This window comes from Poecilia latipinna, unplaced genomic scaffold (genome assembly GCF_001443285.1).
Source record: "Poecilia latipinna isolate Pla-1442-1.1 unplaced genomic scaffold, P_latipinna-1.0 Scaffold228, whole genome shotgun sequence".
Classification (NCBI taxonomy): domain Eukaryota; kingdom Metazoa; phylum Chordata; class Actinopteri; order Cyprinodontiformes; family Poeciliidae; genus Poecilia; species Poecilia latipinna.
Window position 1 is genome coordinate 40,439 of NW_015112844.1, and position 25,091 is coordinate 65,529.

At 39.2% G+C, this 25,091-nt stretch overlaps 2 protein-coding genes across 3 annotated transcripts; both read left to right on the forward strand.

The window, feature by feature from the left end:
* Nucleotides 1–7,382: 7,382 nt before the first annotated feature.
* On the forward strand, nucleotides 7,383–15,647 carry vgll2b (vestigial-like family member 2b). 2 transcript variants are annotated; one of them, XM_015032015.1, is made up of 4 exons: nucleotides 7,383–7,560; nucleotides 8,065–8,413; nucleotides 11,736–12,182; nucleotides 13,534–15,647. In XM_015032015.1, exons 2-4 carry the CDS (start codon nucleotides 8,110–8,112, stop codon nucleotides 13,575–13,577), a joined length of 795 nt encoding a protein of 264 aa, XP_014887501.1. In that variant the 5' UTR covers nucleotides 7,383–7,560; nucleotides 8,065–8,109; the 3' UTR covers nucleotides 13,578–15,647. The 2 variants fall into 2 exon arrangements, with proteins under 2 accessions (XP_014887501.1, XP_014887500.1); XM_015032014.1 differs by having other exon boundaries at nucleotides 7,384–7,687; nucleotides 13,534–15,644.
* Nucleotides 15,648–21,411: 5,764 nt separating this feature from the next.
* ctsl.1 (cathepsin L.1) lies at nucleotides 21,412–24,568 on the forward strand. The gene is made up of 9 exons (XM_015032016.1): nucleotides 21,412–21,512; nucleotides 21,777–21,881; nucleotides 21,992–22,134; nucleotides 22,473–22,670; nucleotides 22,762–22,953; nucleotides 23,657–23,822; nucleotides 23,908–24,013; nucleotides 24,104–24,207; nucleotides 24,369–24,568. Exons 2-8 carry the CDS (start codon nucleotides 21,782–21,784, stop codon nucleotides 24,201–24,203), a joined length of 1,005 nt encoding a protein of 334 aa, XP_014887502.1. The 5' UTR covers nucleotides 21,412–21,512; nucleotides 21,777–21,781; the 3' UTR covers nucleotides 24,204–24,207; nucleotides 24,369–24,568.
* Nucleotides 24,569–25,091: the final 523 nt, after the last annotated feature.

The window sequence follows — 25,091 nt, forward strand, 5'->3', positions numbered from 1 at the left end:
CTGTTGATTTTTTTCATAATAGCAAAATAATATGGATATGCAAATAGAATAAATTAAATAATATCAGAATCTTTAAAAATACATAAAATATCAAACCAAACATTTTTTCAACTGAGTTACAGAAAAAATAATTCAGTCTATTTATATTCAATAAAAACAACTTTAGAATAGTTGCAAATATGCAGAGAATCTGAGGTATTTTTTTTATTATTATGCTCTCAGTGGTGTATTGAGAAAATGATTTATTTGTAGAGAATACTAAATGCTTTTTAGCAATCTTCACAAATAAAACCTGAAAGGTGTGGCATGCAGCTCCTTTTTCTTTGACACCCCTAAACAGAATCTATTCCAAACAACTGCTTTCAGAGTTAAACTAAGGAGTAAACGCAGTCTTTAAAATCTTACAGAGAACTCAACCAGTCGTCAGAATTTCACCTAAACTAAGAGGAAGAGCATCAATAAGAGACACATGGTAAATTAGATGCCAAGAAAGAATGAGAGGATAAAAATCACTCCAAACCCATAAAAAGTTCTGTTTTCAGTTTGCTAGACGATATAGAAGACATCAGAAAATATGCGCGTGATGGATTTTTTTTTTTCAGATTTAACTTTTTTGCAACTGCATATTATCTGAAAATCTTTTAGGATGCAACAGACTTTACACTGGGCTGAAGGCTCACTTTTCAGTAGGACGATGCATATTTGTTTGTTAGAATGGCCTAGTCAAAGTCCAGACCTATCAACAGCAGTGAATTTATGAAGATTTGAGAACTACCAATCTGACTAAGATTGCCCTTTCTTGTGAAGAAGATAGGTTTTAGTTTCTAGATGTTCACAGCTTTTAAAGACAAACCTAGAAATATTTGAAACTATGATTTCAGTGAAAGGTGTCTGTTTTAAATTGACAAAGGGAAGCCTGCATACAAAGGCACACCACACTTGTCAGATTTGTGTTGATATACAAACTGAAAACCATGTGTCATTTTTTCCACTTACAGCTGTGGAATACTTTGTGTTGGTCTATCACAAAAATCCCTACAAAATACAGTTTGTGGTTGAAATGTGACACAAAGTGTGGAAAAAAATACAGTGAAGGATTTTGCAAGACTGCAAAACTGAAAAGCAATTAAAGCAACAAATTGACTTCTGTTATCTTTTTTAGCTAATCAAAGTTGATCAGACCTGATGTTTCTCTTGAAACCAAAGAAAATAATTCATCAGAAGAAAAGAAACATGTCTTGATTTGTGGTGTATAAAGTTTAATTTCTAATTTAATTTGTTTCCTTATATTTCCTTATTTCCAATATTCTGGTGGTCTGTGCGGACAATAAGTAGGTTGTTTGAGAAATTAAATAGCCACACACTTGCTCACTCTGTGACAGAGGATTTATTACCAACATTTGTGTAGAAGGTTGAATGAGCTGGACCTGTCCATATGTGGCCCTTTTGTAAGAGCACGCCTGTGTGCCAGAGTGTCTTTCCGATGACACCGGGTGATGATTTTCAACAGCTGAGATGAGTTTGTGTGGAAGTGGACAACGGGGCAGCTGTACATCTCTGCCTTGGACATATACACCCACATTCACACGAACACCAAGGCTTATAAACAACAGTGGAATCCCGAGGTCCATCCCTCCTGGGACCAAGCCACACTAAGACCTTAATAAAGGACTTGTTGTTTCAGGAGGCAGCTTATATCATTTTGGGTTCATGTTGCAACCTAAACATCTTTCAAGACTGTCTCTAAAACCTCACATGCTTTCTGAAACATCCACTTTATCTCTGATTGTTAAAGTTTAAGCATTTTATAAAAAGTTAGCAGGAGCATCGATGCTTTTTTTAATTGCAGTCAGGTATTTCTAGCAGACTATATACTATTAAAGGTGCTGTTGCAATTTGAATAGTGTGCTAAAATAAAACCAAGCTGCTGTTACTACCTCAACTAGCCTGCAACATCTCAGCCAATGAGAGACGCTGCCTGCTCAGAGCCTTTTTAATGGGGGTGGAGCAGCACCGAAGGGTCACAAGGAATGATGTAATCTGTGTTTATTTTCAGCACACACAAGTAAATGTATACAACTCCTCAAGATCTCGTTCACAGATTCACTCTGAGTGACAGATTCAGCTTTTGCTTGCAAAGATTTACATATTTCATTTTGGATCTCTACCTTATCGGTTGTCTTTTTTTGACTTGTTTGGCAAGGCAAATATCTATGAAATCACTCCCATTTCCGTGTGTCTTAAGGCTAGCATTATAAGCGGAGAAGCAGTGTTTATCACGAGGGAAGACAAGTGAGAGGCAGAGACAGAAAGGGAGACGGAGACACAGAAATTTAGTCATGGCAGTTAATACTAATAGTGGCCTCCCTTCCATTCCGTCAGCTGCAGCTGTTGATCACGCTGGTGTAACACTGAGCTTTCTAGCATTGCATCACTCTCTTTCTCCAACCACTACTTTGCCGTCCAGCATTACTGTGCAGGAAGCTTTTCTGATGGCTGTGAACAGAAGCAAGAACGAAAAGGCTTATTATCATATAAAAATCTACATTTGTATATTTACTCATAAGCTCATATAAACTGAGACAGGAATGTGCCTTAATGAATTTGAATCTGCCTCAATGATTGGATTGTTGGAGTTATTTGAGGAGATAAAATATATTGCAAAAAGTAAATAAATAATCAAATTGAGGTGATCCAATCATTTCCATGGCCACAGGTGTGTAAAATGCAACAACTAAGCATGCAGGCTGTTTCTGTTTCCCAGACATCTCTATCTGGGAAACCAATGATTCTGGGTTTGACAGTTGCCAGAACAATGGCACTTGTCTGAATGATGTCAAGTGTAAGTTCTGGTGAAGGGGGATCATGTTGTGGGGATGTTTTTCAGTGTTGGGATCAGCTCTACAGTTCCGTTAAAAGGAACTCTTAATACTTCAGCATACCAAGGATTACAGATGATTTCATGCTCCCTGCTTAGTAGGAAACAGTTTGGGAATGGCCCAGTTGTTAGGAAATGACTACGCACCCGTGCACGAAGCAAGGTCCATAAAAGCATAAATGAGCAATCTACTGGGAAGGAACTTAACTCTCCTGCACAGAGTACTGACTGAACCATAAAAACTCATTTGTGATGAATTAGAGGATTGACTGTGAGCCCTGTCGTCCTACATCAGTGGAAGAACGCTCAAAATGATCCAAATTAAATGCAACATTGAGGGAATGAATTTGCAGAAGTGCTGAAGCTGTTCTTGTTGTAAAGGGTGGAGTGGAATGGCAATAGACATCATGCATTAAGAAGAAGATATCACTCAAATTCATATGCTTACAAACTCAGACAAGCAAATATTTATGTATTTCTGCATGTGATTTCGCCCTGCTTGTCTTTTAAAAGTGCCTTGATTTGACATTTGTTGTGAACTCGCACTGTATTAATTAATTAAAATAAATACAGAGACAATAAAAGATGCACAATTTTCTCCATAACATGACTTGACTAGAATTTGTCATATGATCATGCAATTGTAATTCATTAATGTCTATGGGGAAGCATAGTAGTAGCTTCATTATGCTGAGGGGCTGTTGTGCTTCCTTTCACACTGGAATGTTGCAGGGTGAGGAATTCACTAAAGCTTGGTTTCACAAGACATCTTGGAAGAGGCAACAGAGGCCGTCAGAGTTGCTTGACTTGAACTGTAAGAAATCTCTTGTGAGATTCGAAGGATGTGGTTGCAGCATGAACACCCATCAATATCAATTACCTGAAGATCTTTGCTCATAACAAGTGAGCTAAGATTCCTCATAAGTTGCATGGCTCTGCGTCACACTTGTGAAAAAGTCATAACAGTGAAAAAGTGCTTTACTAAGTGCTGAAGATGCACATCAAAGAGGGTTTGAATAATTCTGAGACTGCAGTACTCACTAAAAATGTCATGTTTAATTTGAACCACTTGTTATATTAGCTAATAGTTAAGCTATTTTAATAACTTCCATTTGATTTTTTTTTATTGTAAATAGCTGTTGATTTGTGTGTTTTTTGTTTTGTCAAATCAGCCCTCAATTTCCAGTGAGGGATGAAAGACTTTAGGTGAAAATGTTGCTATGTAGGAGATAAAAGATCCATTCACCAATAGAGTTTAAGAGCATGTTTAATCCATCAGCATGTTAATAACCTGGCCTCAGTTATTCATAATATGTGTAACGTGTGCACAGCAAGTTGTTGGTCATGTTCTCCATCTAGAGAACGCAGCAGAGGGACGATGTAACTTCCCAAGGAGCTCGTCCACTAGCATACATCAGAGACATTCCACCTCATCTGACACTCGTCCATGGAATTCTGCAAATTTTCCACACTATTCTCACAGGCATTCTGAAGTGCCTGTCAAAAAGACTGGCATGCCCAGACCTCAAGCACAAGAAGCACACAAGAATTAAAAAAAGCATGTATTTACAGTTTTTTTGTTTGTTTGTTTTTTTAAAGTCTGGATACACATTGAATCTTCAGTTTCTGCTCTCTTGGTGCTTCTGGGGGTCTGTTTGTTTGTGTATGTGTGTGAAAATATATTTTGTTTGCACTGCTGATAGGTGATAATTTGTCATAGATTTGTGCAGAGTCCCTTTCTCGTCCATGTCGGTGTGGCCAGTGTATGCAACCTATAGTTGACACCTATGTGTCATACTGGGAGCACACTAAATACTTCAGATGACTTGAGGGTTTACTTGGCAACCAATGGCTGTTTTAAGAGCATGGATACACTTTCAGTTTGGACCCAGCACAAGGTCTGCAAGTATCCAAAGTGCACACAGAGGAATAGAAAAGTCACAGAACCACATGCATCATGTGCTCATTGTTGTTTGTCCGCTTATCTAAGTGACTTCATCCAGATCTATTTGTGTAACATGACAGAGTCGTTAACAGCCGTTTGTATGAGAAATCAGATATTGCAGAACCACAACTTGTTTCCATGTTTCAGAGTTCCATAAATTATGTTCACATTAGAAGGAAATTTATTTCAGCGTTTCAATTCAAAAGATGAAACTTTTATAGCTGAATTACACACAGAGGTCTAAATGTCAGGAATGAATTTCTGTTAATCTTGACAATAATGACTTACAGCTCATGAAAACAGAAATCTTATTGTCATGCAGATTTCCAAACGAGACTCTACAAGGAAGAGAAGCCATGAAGATGGAGACAATGTTGAAAAGTATAGTAGAAGAAAACATGTGATTGGTGCATATAAAGTGATTAAGAAAATAGACAACCAGGCCCTTGAGAGGATTATGAAGCAGAGTCAATTTAAAAGTTTTCAGGAGATTCAGAAGGCTGCAACTCGAAGGTGAAACTTCAAGAACACACGACTAGTCTACAACCGTCACTCCTTTAACTCTGGCACTCCTGAAACAGACGCAAAATAAGGACTTACTTACATGAGCTTAAGAGAATGAGGAACTGACTGTTGTCTCAGTGGTCCCAAGTTTTACTTTTAGAGGAAAGTAAATTTAATAATAATAATCAATTTTATTCATAAAGCTCATCGCATTCACACGCTGATGCTACTGGGCTGGAGCTACAGCCGTCCTGGTTCAGACTGACGGAAGAGACTGCAAAAATCGTACCATCGGCTCTTCTGACTGACACTAGCTGGCAAGACAGGTGAAGTGTCTCGCCTAAGGGCACAAACGGAAGAGGGCGGGCAGACCGGGAACTGAACCGGCGATCCACCAGTTTATGGGCAAACTCCTACCGCCGCCACCCCAATTCCTCACATCTTGCATTTCATTTGGAAACCAAGGTGCCAGAATCTGCAGGAATGGTGGAGAGGTACAGAATTCAAGCTGCTGTGAAGTTTCCACAGTCAGTGAGGACTTGGGAGGCAACATTACCTGCAGGTGTTTATTCTCAACTACAAAGTAAGTGTAACACTCTGCCAGCACAATTTAAACCCCTTCTTCTCTGCTGACTAGGTTTTTAGATGCTTGTTCCATTCTGCAGGGTGAGATAAATCCCACAGAGAATCTAAGGAGTTCTGTCAGGAGTAGATGAGAATACCAGAGCAAATAATCACCACACAGCAATGATGCAATATTACATGCAAAAGGAAAATCAGTCAAATCACCTGTGGGGTTCTCCAAGGCTCCATCTTGGGGTGCCCTCTATTTAATATTAACATGCTTCCATTGAGTCAGATAATAACAAACATAACATAGTATGATAATTATGCACAGCTCTACCACACAATGTCAGTAGGTGACTATCAACTCATTCAAGTGTTGAGTAGATACATTCATTTGTTCAAAGAATGGATGTGCCATAACTTTCTTCAGTTGAATAAAATCAAAATTGAAGTTATTATTCTTGGAGAAGCTGTGATCAGCTGTGTTCTGATGAAGAGTCAGCACACAGATTTTACAGTTAGAAACTATACAGATCCGTCCTGAAATCTGGCTGATGGACTTGGACCTGGACCTTTATTATCACCTGAATGTTTCCAGGAAAAAACAAGATGTAAAAAAAATAAAAATAAAAAAAACCTCATCCATGCATTTATCTTTACTTGCATTGATTACTGCAACAAAGTCTTCACAGACTGTCTGCCTAAAACTCAGACAGCTGCAGCTGATCCAGAACGCTGCTGCTCCAGTTCTCACTAAAACCAGGAAGACAGAGAACATCAGCACAGCTTTAAAGTCCTTACAGAGGCTCCCTGGAGTTCAGATAATACTTTCTATCAGTAAATACCTGAATGACTTAGTACCAAAATGGATGTAATTCTATTCCAAACACTCAGGACTTCTGGTTCTGGTCTGTATCCCCAGAACCAGAACCAAACATGGACAAGCAGCATTCAGTTTTTAGGCTCTTCTAATCTGGAACAAACTTCCAGAAAACCACAAAAATCCTGAAATAGTAAAGTCAAATCAAAACTAAAAACCCATCTTATACTTTGACTGTCCAACTTTTTACTTTCCTTTTATTACTTTTATTATAAGTTTCTATGTTTTCATCTTGTAAAGCACTTTGTATTCAAAGTTTGAAATGTCTTGTTGCTGAAAAGTGCTGTATAAATAAACCTGGACATGCTTTTCAATAGACTCAGATTTCTGTTTTTTAATCCCTTTTTATTAATCTTATACAATTAGTGAATATATGTGAATGTCTCCTATTTAGTGAATTGAAGGAATTACTTCAACTTTTCAATGGAGGAAAAGTGGATTCCACCATAATGTCCATAAACTAAATGATTTATGCTAAATCATCCATTATTATTTTCCATATTGTGGATGTAACGGCGCTGCCGGGGATAATAAGGCAGGAGAGGAAGGAGATGGCGGGTAGGAGGGGTCGACACTGCGATGCACAGGACAGGACACCCTCATGCTGGCTTCATAAACCTCTCCACATTTTGCAACCGCGGCTGTTGAGGAGCGCGCAGGACGCGGAGGGAGTGCGCTCCTTCTGGAGTGATTATGTCAAATCTGGCTTTGCTTCACGCCGCATAACCCAGCTGAGCTCTCCCCACTTCCACAAACAGGGATGTTGTCGCGCAGTCAGTTGCGAAGGTCGGTTCCAGCAGAACAGTGAGGACACCGCTCGTTTACCATGAGCTGTTTGGATGTTATGTATCCAGCCTATGGACATTACGCACCGTACGCACCGACTGCTCCCGCTTTTATCAATAGCTTACAGGTAGGATGCGAGCAAATATTTAAAGTTGAGTTAAATTCTTCCCCCAAGTTTAACTGGAGTCACTGAGATGAATGTAGAATATTTTTAAATCGGATACATTATGCTGGTTGATGTGGTTTGTGCGTAAACGTTAGTAGGCTTGGTTTTAGGCAAGGGATTTAATACGTTTACGATTGAAATGTATTTATTTTTAATTGAATATCTTGTTCAAATCAGATGTTTAGCGCGCGTGGACATGCCAGCGCAGCAGCACAATGATAAGCACGTCAAAAAGCCTCATCATAATTTCCAGAAGTGTTTCTGCAGCACCTGTCTTAACCCTCGCCCTGCTCCCCCGCCCACGCCCCCTCTCCCGCCCGCTGATCTCCCCCTGACAGGCTCCTTCAGGTCTGAGCAGCTCTGCGCCCAACAGTCGGGATTTTATGGAACCTCCCAGCGTTCCCGAAGGGATGTCTGGGGGCCCCGGCACTGGAGGATCTACGTCCTCCTCATCTTCGTCCAGTTCTTCTTCCTCCTCCTCTTACACACCTGCGGTACCGAGGCCGGCGGAGGGCCCCAAGGAGAAGCAGGAGGGCCCCGAGGCAGAGTACCTGACTTCTCGCTGTGTGCTCTTCACTTACTACCATGGAGACATCAGCAGCGTGGTGGACGAGCACTTCTCCAGGGCTCTCAGCTCCTACATGGATGGAGAGGGCAAACGGCGGGCGCCAGAGCAACAGGGCACAGGTAGCTGCAGGTTTCACATGACTGAACTATTAATGTTGTCAAGATTTTGCACCACTAATGGAAATAATTGTCTTCACAATTAAAGTCATGATATATATAATTGTACATAAAGCTAATATAGGCCAGGATGTAAAACTTGGATAAATATCAGTGTTGTTTGGAGAACAATACAGTATTTGTGACTAACCAATCTATTATTATGATTACGATTATTACTATCGTAATTATTAGATTTTCCAACACAGACAGAGGATGCTGGACAACTGGCAAAAAGTGACACCCATACTGATTCTGGAAATGTTTGTGCAATTTCATCTGAATTTATTCAATGTGACTCACCTGTTGCCTGCACAGAGAATCCTGCTGGTATTTTTGATCCACGTTCAAATTAGTAAATACATGTGGTTCCCACAAATGAGTATTGTCATCTTAGTCCCATTTTGCAAACACTCAGTCTGAGCAAAACACATACTGGGCCCACAAATGCATGCCATGTGTGTTTTGGGGTGTCTTTCATGAATTTCAAGACACTGGTGGAGCTGGCAGTTCTGCAGAGCACAGCAGAAAGTCGGACCGGTGATGTCAGGTGACAGGACTGAAGGGTAGATGTGGTCTTGGGGGAGTCAGGGCAGAAGGTCACGCAGGTCAATGGCTCTTTGGCAGAATAATGTGGCTTCTGTGGTTCTGGCTGGGCCCAAAGTTTGAAGTAAGACAAAAAAAAAGAGTCTGTGCAGTTGTGTGCGTTGCTTTATGTAACTTTACCAGTTTTGATTTATTGGGCCTCAAGAAATGTTTAATATTTTTATTTGTAATTTTGATATTTAAAATCCATCTTAAAATAAAACGGCTGTATGCATGCTTATCTGAACCAATGCACTGAATAGGACACCTGAAATTGAAAATCTTCCTAAGCTCTCTGCGTCCAACAGGGCGTCCCTCAGCTCTCCATGTAGGGTCTGCACCCTCACTCGCTGCCCCACTCTGCTCTCCCTGCGCTCTTTTTTCTCGTTAGGCTGGACGTCTTCATTTCGGCACCAGCGAGCGCTCCCTGCCTCACAACAGATGCTATGTTTATACCCGGCTGTAAGCGTACAGCCTCGCCGGCGTATCCCCTTCAAACATCTCCGCGGCAGCCATTCTGACTCTGATTCCAACTCATGCTCCACAATGGTTGCACAGTCAGCTGCCTGCCTGCTACTCAGATTTATGTCTATTCTCAGTGCAGTAGCAACAATGAGAAACTCGGTGGGTCTTCTTGAGGAATAGCTAAATATAAAGCCATATTTCTGAAAATATATAACAGCATATTGAATCTCTGTCAAGGGCGTTCAGAGAGCGGGAGGGGCTGCGAAAACAACAGGTGAAGGTGCGGGGTGCAGAAGAGAGGGGCGGCGGGTGCTAGCATGGGGTCAGAACTGCTTGTGTGTGTTTTTAGATTTTCAGGAGCACCGGGCCGACATGAAAGTGAGAAGTGTCACCACAGCCAGTGATTTAACACTCTGTGAGCCCTGGGCTGCCTCCAGGTTACAGCGTCTGCCTTATATAGCATTCTAGAATATAGGGACATCTCTCTTTCTAAATTGTGTCTCTCCTGAAGTGTATGGGAGCGTGGTTGTGTTTATTTCTGTGTCTTGTTGGACCTGGGTCGTGTGACCCTATGATCCAATGAGGAAGATATCTGACCCACAGGGTGTCGCAGTCATGTGAGCAACATCGTTGGTCCATTCCCATTCATTTGCTTCTGTGAAATAAGTGCACCAACCAGCCAGTTAACACGACGTGCTTTATGTGAAATTAAAACAGGAGGGAGTGAGAAAAAAAAAGCATTGGTTCTAAAATCCTGGTGTGAGTGCTAAAACTAAAAGCAAAATGAAAATAGGAAAGATAAATTAATAAATAAAAAGAAAACTTTTAAACTCAAATCTACATTTGAGTCAAACAACTGATATAAATGTTTGTCAGCAATAAAACAAATTAAATAATTATTATAGTGAACAGAATGATTTTAAATCAATATAATATCCAGGCAAAACTTAAACAGTTTAAACATACACTGTATAAAAAAAGACACTAAACTGTTTAAGCTTTTCCTGTTTAACGTCAAATACGTCAAACCAAAACGATTTGCTAAATGCCAGAATATTAAGTGAGTTAACATTTTCAAAGACTGTGTTTTTTTTTCTAAACCAGAAGTTTACATAAACTAAGATTACTATTTGTTTAGAGAATTTGGGAGCCCAGATTATGATGTCATGGCTTTGTAAGCTTCTAACAGGTTAATTTATGACATTTGAACCAATTAGAGGCACATCTCCACAAGTCTGAATCACCCTTTGGTACGATTTCCAGATGCCTGGAGATGCCGGAGACATGATGATTCAAAAATGTAAGTGTTTGGCCATAATTAAGGGAAAATTGAGAACACTTGGAAGCCTGAAAACACAATCCCAAGTGTGAGGTACCTGGGTGCCAGCATTGTGATGTTTGGTTGCTTAAGGGAAAGTGCACTTCACAAAATAAATGGTGTCAAAATGAGAGAAAATTATGTAGAAATACTGAAGATTAATCCCAAGTTCCACAGAAACTTGGCTTTGGGACAGAAAAGTGTCCCAAAGCTGACAAGCATGAAGCAGCTACAGCAGGTCTGTCAGGTCTGAATATACATGAAGTCCAGCAAACGACTGTGAGAAATCATGAAATGATACTGGAAACTTTTGACCCCAATCAGGGTCAATTTCACCAAATACTGAGGAAATGTTGGTGTACTAACCTAACCTAGTTAGACTAAAACAAAACAAAAAATAAATAAATAAGTTTTATTAAATGTAAACCACTGAAGGACAAAGTTGTGTCTTTTTAAACAGTGCATGTAAATATTTGATTTTAAGTGTACATGGCCATGAGCTCTAAGAAAAAGAACAATCACTGGTGGAGTTCTTACATGATATTTTAAATAACATAAAACTATACATTTTGAGTTTCAAAACCTAGAATATAAATTAATTCATTGTAAAGATTGTTCAGTTTTACTGTGATTTTGTTGCTGAATCTCGGTTTTGTTCTGATTCATCTGGAGGTAATGATTGTGCAAAATGCAGCATTCAGCTTCTATGCACCTCAAATCTGGAGCAAACTTCCAGAAAGGTGCAAAACAGATTATTTCTGTTTAGCTTCTGGTTTCACTATTAGTGACTGTATGACAAGTTTATGATTCAAAGCACTTTGAACTGCCTTGTTGCTAATACAAATAAACTTGATTGATTGATTGATAGGACTCAAGACTTGATCTGATGTTGATCGCAGTTTTTCTCTCGTCTGTTAGAAACTTCTTCCTCTACCAGTCGGCGCAGCTTCCCCCCGTCTTTCTGGGATAGTAACTACACGTCGCCTCAGAGTCGCCCCCACTGTGAGACCAGCGCCCCGGCTTATTCCATGGACCCGTACGCGTCGGCGCTGCATCCAGGCCTGTCACACCCGCATACTCATCCTCACCCACACGCCCACACTCATCCCCACCCCCACCCACCGGAGGGCTGGGGGTACCCTCAGGCCCAAGCCTACGGCCCCCCTCGACCGCTACATGAACTGTACTCACCGTCGGCTCTGGAGCCTCACTATGGGGGTCTGCTCGTGCCCACTGTGAGGCCGCCTCATCTTCCCACCTTGCCAAGCCACTATGAAGTGGGCAAGCTGGAGCCCACCGCCTCCTGGCCGAGCCTGCTGCCCCCTGGAGATGTCGGCCAGACGCTGGCTCTCAACATGGATGCAGGTACCCGCTCAGAAATGTCCTGAATCATACCAGTGTTTCGCTTTCAATTTGTCTATGGAAGCAGAAAGAAATGTCTTTGAATAATGTTCATTCAAGAAGTTTTTGAGCTCTCAATATGCATTAACAGCAAAATGCAGTCAGAGCAAAAGAACAAACAGCGACTCTGCAAGTAAGGCATTGAAAAACTGTTTTACAGCCACTAAAATAGGAAGGTGATCACTTTCCACAATGTTGTGTCACAATTTAATAATAAGTGGTAAATCAAAATAAATACATTATGTCAAAAGAAGACGGCTAATAAAAATGGTCAATGTTTATTTGTCCATAAACTAATCCATTTTCAAATGAAGCTTTTTCAAATCTTAAAATAGATTTGGAGCAGTTTAATATTACTTTTTCCCAGTCCACCCAGTAGCACGAAAGTAAAATCATAAATAAATTCAAGAAAACTGATCAAACAACTTGAAAACAGATATCTATATGCAATATTAAAACTCTAAAATGTACAAGCTTTTACTATGCACACCATAAAGGACACACTGTTCTGAACCAATGAAAATGAATTTATTCTTAATATGCCACCTTTTACACCACCTATGATACAATCAATTAACCAATCAATCAATTAGACACCAGTTTTATTTTTTAGATGTGTTTCTGGTTTTTCTGGAGGTTTCTCCTGTGAAACAAAGCCTAACTCCCCCCACCCCGCCCACCGTCGCCACATGATCTGACTGCGTTATATTATAACTAGGAATTAAATGAAATCCTTATCACTGGTATTTAAACCGTCTACATGGTGGGATTATTTTTTAAATATGAGTTGGACGTCTTCTAAAGTATTTTGTGGTGACATCTGTTGTAGCTATATATAAGCTATAAATGTAAGCAGATGCAAAAGATTAAATGCATTTGTGACATGTTTCTTATAATGATCAAGATAAACTGTGAATTTATGAATAAACAATACAATAAGTTAAACTAAATGCAGATTGAACTGAGAACTGAGGGTTTTCATAAACATCATGTCTCATCATAAACTCTCACTTTATGGCCTACAAGTCTTATAAATAGGTTTGACCAAGATCATCAATAGTTTAAAAATCAATACTCTATCAGGTTAATATCAATTCTGATTTGCTCCTGGTTCAGCCCCCTCTCCGCCCCCCCCCCGCCCCTCCTCCATGTTCAGACCTGCATACAGAAACACACAACACATCATAATCATCACAGAAGCTCTTTTCAGCCGCCTAAACCAGCATGTTTGGCCATAGAAGGCTCCATGACAACCTGTGTTCTGCCGTTCACTGTTGTCCTTCTCATTGTTCCCATGTTTTTTTTATTTCCTCAGGCCTCCAGCAGCACAAGAAAGGCAAGGAGCTGTACTGGTTCTAACGAGCCCCTCAGTAACACTGACCTGCCATTACCAGACCCAATTAGTCCCTGGATCTGCTCTGCTTTTCAAGCATTGTGTCCTTTCACCCCCACCCCACACCCCACACATTCACACACCACTTCCCCATCCACCCACCCCCGTCTTTCTGCCTTTAGCCTCCCCTGCCAGTACACGGCCTTGCTCCAGGTCGACGTGTGTGCACCATGGAGATAAAGAAGCGAGGGAACGAGGGAGAGAGGCCCAGCATCTGAACTGGCCGTGATGTGCACCATCGTTGCTCCCTCTCCTCCATCTCTCCTCCACTCTGAATCCAGTTGCTCTGGCAGGATGCGGGCCACGGTGACCTGTTTGGATTGGGAAGCAGGATCACAGCAGACTTTTGCAGCTCGGGGAAGAAAAAAAGACAGAGGGGTACCGGGATGAATCACAGCGAGCAGGGATTTCTTCCAACCTTCCTGGTTATCTCAGTCTCATGCTCTGTGTTGCTACGGTCACTGTCATTATCCACTTATCTGCATTTCACAAATGCAATGTGCAGCAATATCCAAGAGCAGAATTCATGGAGGTTAGTGCTTTGTGACAGTCATCACAGGGCCTTTTTTATTTTAAAAAGCCATTTCTTTTAAAATAAAGTGTTTTTATTTATCAGTGTTAATGTCTATTTTTAATATGATTGCTTGGCCAGTGTTCTGAGATTCTTGTGGTTCAGTTGATGTTTTTAAAAGTGGACAGTTATAGATCAGCCAGTGCAATGTGGTTTTGGTGTAGTTTCTCAAGGATATCGTTTCAAATGCTGTCAGATCATATTTATCCACGAACACTCTCAGAGAAGGTAGGATTTTTAATATGAAGATGTTCCATTTTAGTTCGAAATTTCAGTTTTTTTCCCCCTTTTATTGTGGTTTTGAATTTGGACTTCTTGAATATGTTGGGGTTTTTCCATGTGTGAATTATTTCTCATTTTTGTGTCCAAGAAAATTTTATTGTCAATAAATATTTTTATGGTTAATTACCACATCTCCTGAATGATTACAGTCATCATGCTTATGCAAAAGGCTTTAGTTGTCCCTCATTTCCTAGTATTTTCCTTCAAAACTCGCTCATGTTTCACGAAAGTGTTTTTGCCAATTGTTTCTTTGAGCACACACAAATACTTTTTCCAGCTAAAGTTTTGTTCAAATCACATTCTTTCTGCAGGACAAACGTTTGAAGAAATGGTCTTTGATTAACTTCTGCCCAGTGTCACTTTTTACTTACTGCTTCAGGAATGGACAAGTGGAGCTACATTTAGTCAATTTATAGATTAAAATAAAGAGATATGACTTTATTATGAGTAGAATCAACAAGTTACAATAAGTTCTTTGGAAATGTGTTTATTGTGTGCACATAAACATTGTCCATGTCTTGTGTTTGTAAGTATTTTTGATAATTGAATAAGGTGACAAGCTATTGATTAAGATCGTTAGAAAATATTTAATTTAGCGTAATCAACTTATGCTAAACTGAAGATGTCAGATCAGCTTCTCAAATTCAGGGAAAGCCCAGATGTTTGTCCCTGAGACGGTGGCAGAGCCAGATGTGATCGAGGTTTTGCTTCCAGATTCATCTCATTTAAAAGGCCTTCCATTTGAATTCCTGCTCACATTCACACTTTGTCACCTATAAAGTGGGAACGAGTGTTGAATGCCAGCAATGTGCAATGTGAGAAGAAGCCAGCTATCCGAGCAATGCTTCAAATGTTGCTCTGTTATTGATCCAATAATCAGATTACGCAGTATGCAAAGTAAAGCTTGAACCAAGCTACTGCCGCATTTTAGAGGCTGATACATTATTTCTGACTCGCAGTGTGAGAGCTGCCAACAGTGTGAATGACTAAGCTGAGGAGATATGCAGGGTAATGAAATTAGACGAGTTTACAAGAGACAGCTTTCCCTCTTAGTTTCCAATTCCAAACACATCGTTGCTTTATTAGAGGGACGTTTCTTTCCGCTCTGGATCCTTCAAGAGGTCCAGCATGGTGTGACAAATTTTGTTACATCGTATTTCTGAGCCATCAATGAACCCCACATAAAGTCAAGTTAACTACTTATAAGGAATAGTTGGACAAATTCCCCACTCCAGTTTGCTCATTGCTGCTCATTCCTGAGATTCAATCTGATTGGTTCAGTTTAACAGATCTGAGAGAGGAAGTAGATAAAATCATGTTAATATAAATTTTGTGTTTTCTAAACGGATCTATATTGTGTGTGATGCTTTGGAAATGCTGCCATCTTCTGGTGTTTTCACAATAAAGCAACAGTTAGCACTTTTTGCGTTGCACTCTGATCAGTCGTAAGTTGTTGCAACTATTAGATGTAAAATATTGTTAAAATTACTGTTGAGTTCTCAGCATTAAGGTAATTTGTGTTGGTTTTATTAGTACACATTTAATATACACTTTATTAGGAAGACGTGTTCAAGATGTTTGATCAAGATCGAATTATAATGCAAAAACAGAAAATTTTACCAAGTAATTGTTGCCTAGATTTTTATGTAAATATCTTAGAATACTTGAAATAAGACAAAACAAACTTACAAGTACCTTTTCAACAAAATATTCGAGCTTGTTTTAAGTCATAAATTCCTTGGCAGATTAAAAAGTACTAGTTCCATTGACAGATTATTTTACTTACAGTAAATGTTATAAGTGATCTAACCTGCCAATTGATCAATTTAGAGATCGATATACAGTAGATGAGAGTTTGCGTATACTGTTTAAGTGATGCCTTGAGAAATGCTGCCATCTCCTGGTGGTTTCTTAACACAGCAAGCGTTAGATCAAATTATGATAATGTCTTTTACTGTGTTCCCTGTTTCACTGTGAAATGCTGTCGTTTATATAGTGGTGTTAATGTTTGACTTAACAATATTTTGTCATAAACCAATTCAAATAGGTTTCCAGTGATAGATAAGAGATTAGAATAAATGGCTATTTTATGTCCTAATATCCTGCTGACTGCCTGCAGTCTGGGAAGTGAGAAAATAAATTAATGAGTCATAAAATCAAACCAGTGACATTTACACTTTTCTTGGCAACAGTTCCCAGCATTTCCTGAGAATAACTTGCCAGTTAGTTTTGGTCACAGTTTACAGTCAGACAATTTCTGAGATGTAACACCTGCAACAGAGCGGGTCATATGATCATTCAGTGGAGGAAGTCACATGATATGACAGGCATGTTCACTTTTAAAAACAACTCACTTTACATAGCTTTAAAATAAGAACGGGGAATTTGTTTAAGAAACTTTAATAGTGGTAAAAAAAAAGAATTGTTGCCAGTTATTAATTGAGGAACATATATGATGTGTCAACCATGTGCTGGACAACATAAAAGGAAGGGGAAATTACGGGAACGTAAATTCTTCTTTGGCTGCCAGTTTCAGTTTTGCTTTCGGAGAACAAACTCAGTATTTCCCCTAAGCTTGTGTGGAGACGCCCTAAAACACATTCTCCAACCACTTCCACGTTTATATAAACCTTTGATCCACGAAACTGTACAGAATAAATGTAATTTTTTTTTAATCTATCTGCAACTGCGTTGACTCCTGACTTGCTTTTGCAGGTGTAGTAAATGATTGGTAGAACTCCAGACCAGTCACAACCCTCAGCGTCGTGCAGAGCTGCTCGTGACTCCAGCCGTGCTTTCACACATAAACACACTTGTGATGTTTCTCATTCTATAGGTCATAGTTACTCAGCAGATTGCAGTTGGTTGAAAACAAAATTTTCATAAACTGGGAACCATATGGCCAACAGTTATCTGAGAATTACCTCCAGAAGTTTACCTAATCAGTAACCTGTGTTTAATGTAACCGTATTATAAATGCAGCTGTTCTGTGGAGACCTCTTAGAGGATATTAGTGAACAAATATCATCATGAAGACTAAGGAACACAGCAGGCAGAACAGAGAGAATGTTATTTAAAGCAGAGTTAGGTTCTGAAACAGTATCTCACAGAGCTCTGGTTAATCCATCATCTGAACATCAGAGGATTTTTGCAAATGTACCAAAGTAATCTGAGAGGTCGGGTTTCAGGTGGCTGTGAAGAACCACAGGAACCTCCAGCCTGCTACAAGCCATGTGGTCCTTTGGTCAGATGAGACCAGAATTTATTTTTTGGTATGTGCGGTATAAAACTAACACTGCATATCATCATAAACCCATTATCTCAATGGGAAGCACGGTGGTGCCACCATCATCCTGTGGGGGATGCTTTTCCTACACAGGAGAAAATCCTGATAGAGATGAACCTCAAAAAAATCAGCAGCTGTAGCAAATAAATGTACACCACTGTTAGGTAAATTGTATTATTATCAACTATTTTTTATGCTGTTTTTAGTTTATGTGCTCTTACTTGTTTAAGAAATGCTTTGTATTGCTAATCACTCTGATTTCCTTTCTCAGAGGGCCTCTCTGAATCAGAGCAGTGACAGCAGCTCCTCACAGAACGCCCTGCTTTTGACCTCTCAGGTAGCTGCATGTGTGAAGATGTACAACTTGCTCTGTTTGACCCTGTGTCAGGAACTGGAGAATCTAGATCAAGACAGATTGTGTTGTTAGTTAGTGATAACCATTGGCGCTGTAACTGTGTGAAGTGTTCCCCCCTCCCTTTAGAGGTACAGCGCTCTCTGTGATTAGGGATCCTAAAGACAATAAAAAGAGGGGCAGGCAAATGTGCTTCAGAGCAGCAGGAGATTTGTAACTGAAAGCACATCTCTGTCTGTTCTCCTCACGAGTATTCAGAATCTAACTTTCTCGTCTTTCCTGTGTTATTTGCTGTGTTTAATAGGTGTCAACTCTGACAACCACACTTTTTAGATTTTATTTGTACGTAAGAGGATTAGGGCTACTGAAAAAAAAAAAAAAACATTTTTCTCAGACGCTTAAAGTCAGGATTTCTTTTAAAAACATAAAATCTTTTTGCTTTGATATCACGTTTATGAAAATGATCCCATGAAATCCCAATAAAATACACGGAGGTTTGTGTTTTAAACAGTGTATCAGAATGAAGTCCATTGCAATGAGCTGTAAAACACAATCTAAGGATTGATGACAGCATATATGAGTCGTATCCTCAGGGTTTTATTCTCTTTCCATTATTGTATGTCATGTACACTAACAATTACAGAAATCATTGCAGATGAAGTTATCAGCTGACTGGGCAAAGAGAGAATGACCCACCTGGTCAGCTGGAGGATTTTATGGTAGGTTTAAAGTATTTTATGCTTAAAACTGAATTACAGTGCAGAATCTTTTAGTGGTTTAAGTATCGAGGTGTTGTCATTGGCAGGAAGCTGACATTCAGTGACAAATCTGATGAGATCTGCAATAAAGCAAATCAAACACAAGCACACTTCCTCCTCAAATGGAATCAATTTAGAGTTAGTAAAAAGCTGATGATCGTTTTCTATGATCATCAACAACTGAGATAGCTGAAGAACATCTGTTACGCACTTACGTTCCGTTACTTCAAATGTGATTCTTCTTCTGGATTTAATCAGGATTATATGGTTTACATTTTGAAAGTAAGGCATTACCCCTCTAGGAGACTCAAACAGTAATACATTACACTAAATTCTTCTAAAATTAGATATTTAGATAACAATCAACATAGTTGTCTTTTTTTATTGCTCTTTCAGTTTCAGTTTGTCTGCATAAAACTGAAAAACACACCAGATAGTTTTCAGGAATCATATGAGCTATTTGCATCCTGACTGCAAAGCAAGAAGTAAAATTAGACTGAGCTTCAACAAAGATAAAATTATACATCATGATCAAATATCATCTTGATAGCTGCAGAAATAATCATAACGTAGAAACAGGAGATCAGAGGTAGAGGCAGCAGCCCTCTAAAAACAGCCAGGTGTCTCATTCTGAGTCAACGTCTCTTTGTTAACACACAGTCAAATCTCACAGTGTGGACTGGAGGTTTTGGGACCTTTTGAGGAGAATAAAGATGTGAGCACTTTGAAATAATCAGACAATGTTGCAGTCTCATTTTTTGCTCTTTTGTAGCTTTGGTCCATAGTTGAGGCATGTATGTCATAGCAGAAGCACTTATTTATCTCTATTTCTGTTTTTAATTAAACAGAAAATTCTTGTGGCTTTTTTTTTAAATGTTTTGCATTCAAATATCAAACATCTGTAAACTAAATGACTTAATTTCTTAAAGTAAGCTATGTTTGTTTACTATTGCAAGAGACTGACAGACTGAGTCCACAAAAGCAAATAAATATGACTTACGTAACGTTTTAGCTTGGTTATCAGTTCTCTGCTTTTTACTCTATCTTTATGGTCTAAGCTCTGTCATGAGACTGAGAGCCTTGTGACATTTAGGAGGCAGAGCAGCATGAGTTGGGAAGATATGCAGTCATTTGTAAAAGTCACATACATCACACCACTTTAACTTTTAACTTTTCTATATTTTGTGATGCTACAACCACAAACGTCTTGGGATTTTATACGACAGACCAACATGAAGGAGAATTAAGGAATTCTTAAAACATGTTTACAAATTAAAATCTTAAAAAGTGTGGAGTGCATTGACACTCTAACTTCTTTAAATCCTACATTTTCAGAATTGCTCTCATGAGTAAAAATATTTCAGGCGGCCATGTTAGATTTAGACATTTGAGTTGTTGTGAAGTTCCATCTTTTTTACTCCAAATTCTTGGGAATTTTGACTTTTTTGTAAAACTACGACCAAACCTGCAAGTGCCAATGAAGAAGAAACCTTTTAGTGTTCAGAGCAAAGGAATGTTTTAGAATGGACCAGTCAAAGTCCAGGCCAAAATCTAACTTGAAAACAGACGTCCGCAGATGCTGTCCAAACATGTCTTAGCTCAAGTTTTTTGTAAAGAGAAATGGATAAAAATCTCAGGCTTTAAATGTGCAAAACTTGTAGAGAGACTCTAAAAGACATTCAAGAACTCTTCACAGTTTTGTTTATTTATACATTGTAACATTACAACTTGTTTAGGACCAAGTCAAACAAAGAAAGACATTTTGGTCTTGAAAAAAAAAATAAAAACTTAAATCTTAATCAAAGCTAATTTAGAAAAAGGATTTCCCACAGTGTGTGCTCTGTGTTTCCCTCTGGAGAAGACTTCCTCCAGAGGGTTATAAAAAGTTATCAAAGTTGCACAAGTGTGATTTTTTTTTTGTTTTTGTTTGTGTTTTTATCAACCAAGACAGAATTTATTTTTGTGTAGTGGGTGGAGTAATTTCAGCCCAGATCGTTTTAAAGAGGTAAAGATGGAGCAACATTTCATGTAAACCCTCATAATTCAGCTAACTATAATTGAGTGGGTGTCCGCTGAAGTCAGCCTGCTTTAGGAAACAGAAACACACCGCTTCTGCACGTTCAGTATTTTCCAATGCGCCATTGTTTTGTCTATTAGGTTTCATAAAAAACATGTGGGTGTTAGCGCATGCAAAGCCTGTTTTATTTATTTTTTAATGTTAGATTTCATCTGGAACTCAGAAGAATCCCCACTTCTCTGACTGGAACCAGGCTGAAGGCAGCAGAAAATCCCAGCTGTGGTATTGAAAAGAAAAATATTTTACCATCACATGTGACTGTAAAATCTCAAACCAACAAACTGCTGAGTGAAGTCACTTCGTTGAAACCCCAAATGAGTAACTGATGTTGCTTATTTTGCTGATGTTGAATCTATTTGACATCGTGCAAGCTTGTCAGAACTTGTAACTCCACCTTTTACTTGTTTTAGTGCTTCACTTGTTACTTTTTTGTTTATGGGCTCCTGACAGCCACCTGACTGGAATGCTGTAATCGTAACAGTTGTCATCCATATAAGAAGCTCTTTCCAGCACACCTCTGTCACCCACGGGAGGAAATACATCTGTCTTCAGCCCAGAAACAAAGATAGACACAGGTAAGAGCAGATAAGACCTAAACCTCATACACATTCTGTTATATATTAACACTAACCAAAGGGGAAAGGAGCGAGAGGAAGAGGTAAAAGAGACATTCATGAAAAGTAGGTTATGGAACTGAAGTTCTGCTGAGAGCTGGTAACATCAAACATCCCGTCAAGGAAGCGTCTGAAAAAAGCAAAAGAAGAAAAGCTGAAGTGAACCTGTGTGGTTTCCTGTAACTCAAACAAGTTTTAGTTTTTTTTTTATCTGTGTGTGTTCAGCCAAGATGAAGATCCTGCTCTTTGTTGCTGCTGCTCTGGCTGTGGCCAGCTGTGCAAGCATCTCACTGGAAGACCTCGAATTTCACGCCTGGAAACTGAAGTTTGGTGAGATCCTGCGTCCTCTAACAAGATGCCTAAATGTTCATTTAAGTCTGTTTTTGTGTGTAGATTTCTTCTCTTTGTTTTCTCATGGTTTTTTTGTTTCTTTATTCCAGGAAGGACTTACAGATCCCCATCAGAGGAGGCACAGCGGAAGCAAATCTGGCTCAACAATCGCAAACTGGTTCTGGTTCACAACATCATGGCAGATGAGGGCATCAAGTCATACCGCCTTGGAATGACCTACTTTGCTGACATGGTATATGCAGAAACATCATCTTCCATTTCACCTTTATTGTCACCACTTTATTTGACTGCATGCTAAGATTTATTAATATATTTCATCTCTTTATCTCATCTGTGGAGCTCTGAGGGAGGCTGCTGGGCTTCTCTTTCCAATAATATAACTTTATTATGTAAATATAGACATGTTCTTAGCTTTATTTCTTATTATTCATTCTTATTTTAGCTATGTTTCACCTAGAAGGCAACCAGATCCATCACATTGGCTGAGAAGGCTGTCAGAAAGGGACAGGTTAAGAAAAAAAACAGATATTTCTCTGTGATGACTCTTTGAACTCGGTTCTTCTTCTCCAGGAAAATGAAGAGTACAGGCGTATGATTTCCCTGGGCTGCCTGCGTTCATTCAACGCCTCCCTGCCTCGCCGTGGCTCTTCTTTCCTCAGCTTGTTCAACGCCAACGATCTGCCCACGTCTGTTGACTGGAGGGACAAGGGATACGTTACAGATGTCAAGGATCAGAAGGACTGCGGCTCCTGCTGGGCCTTCAGCACGGTACGCTCCAGAATAACTTAGTGTTTCTTTTGAATTCAGGAAACTTTAGGAAACTGTTCTCTTCTTAAAAAACCCCGTTTCTCTGTTGTAGACCGGTTCCCTGGAAGGCCAGACCTTCAGGAAGACCGGGAAGCTGGTGTCTCTGAGTGAGCAGCAGTTGGTTGACTGCTCTGGTGACTATGGCAACATGGGATGCAGCGGCGGCTTGATGGACAACGCCTTCAAGTACCTCCAGGCTAACGGTGGGATCGACACAGAGGAGTCCTACCCCTATGAGGCGGAGGTGAGAAAAAATGTTACTTAAACTTCCAACAAAATAGAATCAAAGAATTCTCAAGATTCAAATCAACTTACTGAGTGCTAAACGTTTGAATGAGTGAACAATGCTGCCATCTTCTGGATGTGACATGTACTTGCATTAATCCTGAAAGCGAACAGGAGCTTTATGTCTGGACTTTTTTTTTTTCCAAAATATTTTTTGCATGACATTTGCTGTATTTATGCAAATGGAATAATATTTGTTTGTACTTTTTGGGAAAAAAGCTTCTATTTTGTGATTTTTTATTTTTTTTTTCCAAATCCTTAATAAGATTTTTCACTATGGGATTTTTTTTTGTTGTTTTTCTGCAAGTCTGCCAATTTCAAGGAGGTGGATTGAAATAAATAAATTTAATTTTTGATAACTTTTAAGTTTTTAAAAGTTCATAAAATTCACAGCTATGCATCAGGATTTAAATTAATAATATAATTTTTAAAAAGTAGGAGAAAGTATAAGGATGCATACTATATGTCAATCTTTAAATTAAGCTTTTTTGGAGCACATTTTTAAAAACTTGATCAGAATCATTGTTGCTGTCGGTTTTTCACATTTTGAGACTTTGTTAAAATATTATATTTATATATATGGGATAAGAAAAACATTTAATTACTAAAACAGGAATCTAGAGAGTTACTTTGTGAATGGTGGCGTGTTTTCCCTCCTTCAGGATGGACAGTGCCGCTACAACCCCAGCACCGTTGGAGCCACGTGCACCGGCTACGTTGACGTGAATCAAGGTGATGAAGATGCCCTGAAGGAGGCTGTGGCCACCATCGGACCAATTTCTGTTGGCATTGATGCCGGTCATTCATCATTCCAGCTCTATGAATCAGGTTAATATAGATTAAACCCTGTAAAGAAATGACAATGGGGCTTTAGAATTTGACCTTGTGTGTGACCTGTGGATCTGTGTTGTAGGTGTGTATGATGAGCCTGACTGCAGCAGCACTGAGCTGGATCATGGAGTCCTCGCTGTTGGTTACGGCACTGACAATGGCCTTGACTATTGGCTGGTTAAAAACAGGTAATCACGTAGCTCAAATTTACATTGTCCTTCAAAGCAAACTATTTTTCTTTGAACAAATAAAGAAACATAATTTGTGTGTTTCTGCAGCTGGGGTCTTAGCTGGGGAGTCAGTGGATACATCAAGATGTCCAGGAACAAAAACAACCAGTGTGGAATCGCCTCTGCAGCCAGCTATCCACTGGTCTGAACAGGTACGCTTTTTTTTTTTTTTTTACTTTTTAAAATGCAAATGCTAAATAAATAAACCAAAAGCCAGAATCCAAGCAGCACATGTGAGCCCAAAGCTGTGTTTATCTTCACCCTGCAGTTTACTGCCTATTTATTTCCTCTTTCTGTTTATCGGATTTTTCAGGTCCAGCACTTCTCAACAGAGGGAAAAAGTGACATGTAATTTGCTGTAATTCCTTTTTAAGAGCAACTGAGTCATGTGCTGTAAACTAAACATGTTTCTCTGTTCTCTGCAATGGCTCTTTGCCTCAGTGCACTCGTAATAAAAGTTGTTTATGAGCCTTGTAAATAAATGTAAAGAAATAAAATCTGTCATGAATATAAACGTTGCTGGTATGAGCTTTGCTTTGTCAACGTTAAGTGATTTATAGCCAACACTGCACTGTTTTCTTCCTCTGAAAAACACAAATACTCAAAACTACATGCTAAGCTGAGTAGTGAAGAATTAAGCGGTGAAGATTGCAAGTCTATCTGCCTTAAGCAAACATCAAACACTGGATATATTTAAACTGACAGCACAGAGAGAAATGTGCTTATCTAAAGTCAGTGATGTTTCTGTAATATGTATGTATATATACACATATTTGAGGAGTTAAAAAGAGAAAGTCTCCCTAAATCAGTAAAATTCACTTTAGACACTTTTAAGAATGTTTGTTTAAATAAATATTTTCAGAGCTGCCAAATCCCATAAATCCTACCAATGTTTGCACTTTTCCCCCTGTTGAGCTTCTGCAGGAGATATTTTTATAGTTTTACTGTAACAGGAAAAACAAAAACATTCCAGCTGTAGGATCTACATAGTATCTGCTCTGAATCTCACATTAACTCGTCTGTTTTATCCACTTTC